The sequence below is a fragment of the Volvox carteri genome (genome assembly GCF_000143455.1).
Source record: "Volvox carteri f. nagariensis unplaced genomic scaffold VOLCAscaffold_366, whole genome shotgun sequence".
In the NCBI taxonomy this organism is placed as follows: Eukaryota; Viridiplantae; Chlorophyta; class Chlorophyceae; order Chlamydomonadales; family Volvocaceae; genus Volvox; species Volvox carteri.
In genome coordinates, this window is record NW_003307895.1 from 1 (window position 1) to 934 (window position 934).

Genomic DNA, 934 nt, shown 5'->3' on the forward strand with positions numbered 1-934 from the left:
GCCATGCCCCCAAATCGCATTGTGCTAGGCAAAACCCCAAACCGAGTTGCGCCCGGCCACCCCAGGCCCCGACAACATCCGCCCAGGTACCTCCCAGATCATTTTGCATGGGCCCATTACTGGAAGTTCAGCTGCGCAAGTCCTCGTGCTGCATTGATTCCATTTGACCATCCAACCGAAACCGTTGGTCATTATTAACGTTGATCACTCGATCGTTTACAGAGCTGCTGTATTCGCCATTTATTGATATTATATTATTAACCGTTATATGGTCGTTATGGCCGTTGATTGTACGACACCATTCGTTCGGTCATTGCTCGTAGTTGGCGCTGCATGCAGCCAACAAGTTATCAAGCCAACAAGAATGGCGGCAACTGATGATGATGATGATGATGATGACGATGATGATCATGATCATGATGATGATGCGTCTATATGCCGCCGCCAACGTTGCCGCCGCCGCTAGCCAACTGGCCAGCAGCGGCGGCGCCCGGCTGGGTGCAGCTGGGTGCGGAGGAATTGCACCCAGCAGTGCACCTGAAGGAAAAGGGACAAGGCGGGGGAAGGGCGCGGGAGGCCAAAATACGGTTAGCAGTACGACACAACTAACACACACACAATTAGGTGACAGATGCAAGCAAGGGTGCCGCTGCTGGTCCCCACCATGCACAACCCATGCACCAAAACCCCAAGCCCATCCGCACCCACCTCAGCCGGGCCCATCATCAGCAACGCCCGCTCGGTGCCACTGGGGCGCACAGGTTGATGCCCCAGCCGCACCTGAAGAGGAGGTGCGTGATAAAGGGGGAAACGGCCAGAGGGGATAGGTAAGGGGGCAGCATACACGGGGGGGAGGGGGTAAAACACCAAATGTCATTATTTTGCCCAAAAGTCACAAGGCCTCGTTGCGACACGTGCGCTGCGGCCCTGCGGC

At 55.9% G+C, this 934-nt stretch overlaps 1 protein-coding gene across 1 annotated transcript in view; it reads right to left on the minus strand.

Moving 5' to 3' along the window:
• Positions 1-310: 310 nt before the first annotated feature.
• The window catches only part of VOLCADRAFT_101106 (uncharacterized protein), a gene marked incomplete at both ends in the record, with an annotated part of 9984 nt that continues 9360 nt past the window's right edge, over positions 311-934 (minus strand). The window contains 2 exons of the mRNA XM_002959558.1: positions 311-537; positions 705-780. Of these exons, the coding sequence (XP_002959604.1) occupies positions 311-537; positions 705-780 (303 nt within the window). The remainder of the gene's footprint in view (positions 538-704; positions 781-934) is intronic.